Source organism: Arachis stenosperma, chromosome 3 (assembly GCF_014773155.1).
Source record: "Arachis stenosperma cultivar V10309 chromosome 3, arast.V10309.gnm1.PFL2, whole genome shotgun sequence".
Lineage (NCBI taxonomy): Eukaryota > Viridiplantae > Streptophyta > Magnoliopsida > Fabales > Fabaceae > Arachis > Arachis stenosperma.
In genome coordinates, this window is record NC_080379.1 from 124,205,600 (window position 1) to 124,209,135 (window position 3,536).

The 3,536-nt window shown below is 38.5% G+C and overlaps 1 protein-coding gene across 1 annotated transcript; it reads right to left on the reverse strand.

Annotated features, from left to right (window-relative positions):
• Window positions 1–1,723: 1,723 nt before the first annotated feature.
• LOC130966666 (uncharacterized) lies at window positions 1,724–2,185 on the reverse strand. The gene has a single exon (XM_057891487.1). The coding sequence runs from the start codon at window positions 2,183–2,185 to the stop codon at window positions 1,724–1,726; it is 462 nt and encodes a 153-aa protein (XP_057747470.1).
• Window positions 2,186–3,536: the final 1,351 nt, after the last annotated feature.

Sequence of the window (3,536 nt, forward strand, 5' to 3'; positions counted from 1 at the left end):
TTAAGCTCAAGAAAATGCATAAAACAACTAAAACTAACAAAAAAATGCTAGTGAAACTAGCCTAAGATGCCTTGGCATCACAACACCAAACTTAATACTTGCTTGTCCCTAAGCAAGTCCTGAGTTATTTGAGAAGAAAGTATGAAACAGAAAGCAATTACATTGGCTATATTAGCAAGCATTTGAAGTTCATCAGAAGAGTTTTATGCAGAAAGTTGCAGCATCACTTTTTCATTCTTATCAGGTAAGATTATCACTTTTTCATTGCATCCATCAAACACTGCTATGGCCTCTTGTTATTCTTATGTCCTTGGCACTTTTCTCTTCTTTGTTTTTCTTTTTCTTAGAGCTCCTTTGCTCCTTGTTGCTCAGTGTCATGTGTTGCACAAGCCTTTGGCATTTTCTTTTTCTTATCAGTGCACTACACATATCCACTACAGGCATTTTAGTTCACATTTCTTCTTGAGACATTGGTGCCCAGCACCTCTTTGTGTGACTAAATGTTTTGTATTTAGGTTGCTCTTGATAATGGACTTTTGGTTGATAATCCCGGGTTAGTTAACCCAAGTTACCAAGTGTTGAAACACTCCTCAGAACCTATTCATCCAAGCATATCCTTAATACATAAACACCACAGGCATTTGTCTCAGAAGTTCAAACCATTGGTGCCTAGCTTATTTTCTCAATTTTTTTTTTGTTTGCTTTTTGGTTGCCCTTTTTCAGTGGCTTTTTCTTCTTCTTTTTCTTTCTTTTTCATGGCCAAAGACATTTATTCATCAAGATCCATAGACAGTATTCAAACTTCTACACAAAAATGATAATTCTACACTCAATTTCCAGTGATCTTACTAAACAATCAAGCATGCATACCACCACTTAATTCTACTTGATTTGTCACTAATTGAGCCAAGTTACTTTTGTTCAAACTTTTCTTTTATTTTTGGAAACAGAACAAGCATGGCAAGCATTTGTTTAAGAAGGTGAAGTTATATCCAAACATCTAGGCATTCACTTTATTCAAAGCAGTAAACCAACACTCATACTAAAAACTTCACATTCCAGAAAGATTCAACAATTACAGTTTAAACCAGAACAAGCATGCTTTTGTTTGCCTTTTAAAGAATGGTCAAGGAACAACACCACCTTGTGAAATTTCTTGTTTTCTCTTTGTTGCCAGGAAACAATTTGATTTCTCCTTCTTCTCCTAGTTGTTGCTTCATGTTCTTTCTAAGATCCTTGTTTCCTTTCCTACAAAGAGTGATGAAGTTGCTTGCTTCTCAAGCACTTGAGTGGTTAGCTCAACTATGTATAGGCAAGTGTCTGAGTCTTAAGTTGGTGTGTGAACACCAAACTTAGTCTCCTACTTACTCCTCTGCTCTTTGAATCCTTGAATTCTCCTTGGAATGAAGTTGCTGCTAAGGATTTTAAGCATTTCTGTGATTGCTTAGAATGGTTGTTCCTTTCATATAATTCAAAGGTTGTTGTGTTCAGTTGATCTGTATGGTGGAACACCAAACTTAGAGTCACACATTCCCCTTTGAATTATTGATCCACGAATTCATTGTTTGGTGTGAAACACCAAACTTAATTCTTTGCAATGCACAGAAACTACTTCACCTTTTTATTGAAACAAATAAAAGAAACAGCAAAGGAGTATTACCTCAGGTTGGGTTGCCTCCCAACAAGCGCTTCTTTAACGTCATTAGCTTGACGGTCAGCTTCCTCAGTTGAGGTGATATTTAACCTTGTCTTTCTCCTCCACATCTCCCAAGTAATGTTTGAGTCTTTGACCATTCACAGTGAAGGTTCGTTGTGACTTTTCTTCCATGATTTCTACTTGTCCATACTGGGAGACCTTGGTGACAAGGAATGGTCCAGACCACCTTGATTTTAGCTTCCCTGGAAATAGCTTCAGCCTAGAATTGTAGAGCAATACTTTTTGTCCCTCTTCAAATTTCCTTGGGGCTATGTTCCTGTCATGCTTCTTCTTTGCTCTTTCTTTGTAAATTTTGGCATTCTCATAAGCTTCAGCTCTGAATTCTTCCAACTCTTGAATTTGCAACATCCTTCTTTCTCCAGCAGCTTTGCTGTCCAAGTTCAAGAGTTTCAAGGCCCAGAATGCCTTGTGCTCCAACTCTAGTGGATAATGGCAAGCTTTTCCATATACTAGTTGGTAAGGAGACATTCCAATTGGTGTTTTGAAAGCTGTCCTATATGCCCAAAGAGCATCATCTAGCTTAATCGACCAGTCCTTCCTTGAAGTTCCCACGGTCTTTTCCAGGATTCTTTTGAGTTCCCTATTAGATATTTCGGCTTGCCCACTTGTCTGTGGATGGTATGGTGTGGCTACCTTGTGTTTGACTCCATATTTAGAAGCAATGCCTCTAATGGTTTGTTGCAGAAGTGGCTTCCTCCATCACTGATGATTGCTCTTGGAACCCCAAAACGGCAAAAAATGTGTTTTCTGAGGAAGTTCATGACTACCTTATTATCATTGGTTGGAGTTGCTATTGCTTCAACCCATTTGGAGACATAGTTTACTGCCACAAGAATGTAATTATTTGAGTATGAGGTGGGAAAGGGTCCCATGAAATCTATCCCCCATACATCAAACAATTCAAGTTCCAGAATGAATTGTTGTGGCATTTCATTTCTTCTTGGCAGGTTCCCCGCTTTCTGGCATTCATGGCAGTGCTTCACTAGTTCCTTTGCATCTTTGAAGATAGTGGGCCAATAAAAACCACACTGCAACACCTTAGCTGCTGTTCTTTCTCCTGCAAAATGTCCTCCATAAGTGGAGCCATGGCAGTCCCATAAGACTTCCCTTCCTTCTTCCTCGGATATGCATCTTCTGAGTATGCCATCGGAACATTTTTTGAACAAGTATGGTTCGTCCCAGATGAAGTATTTGGCATCATTTACCAATTTCTTCCTTTGATGTTTGTTAAATTCCAACGGTAAACTCCCAGTGGCCTTGAAGTTTGCTATGTCTGCAAACCAGGGTGCTTTGTGAATTACCATGAGTTGTTCATCAGGAAAGCACTCATTTATATGTGTGCTTTGTGCGCTTCCTTCTTCACATGGTATCCTTGATAAATGGTCTGCCACCTTGTTCTCTACACCCTTCTTGTCTTTGATTTCAATGTCAAATTCCTGCAACAAAAGAACCCATCTAATAAGTCTTGGTTTGGATTCTTGTTTAGCAAGTAAGTATTTTAAAGCTGAATGATTAGTGAAGACAATGACTTTAGATCCAATGAGATAGGATCTAAATTTGTCAAATGCAAAGACTATTGCCAAGAGTTCTTTTTCAGTGGTTGTGTAATTCCTTTGGTTATCATTCAAGACTTTACTGGCATAATAAATCACATGTACCAAATTGTCTTTCCTTTGTCCTAACAATGCCCCAATAGCAAGGTCTGATGCATCACACATCAGTTCAAAAGGTAAGTTCCAATCAGGTGGGGCAATGATAGGTGCAGAGGAAAGTTTTTGCTTCAAAAGTTCATAGGCTAGCATGCAATTTTTATCAAATA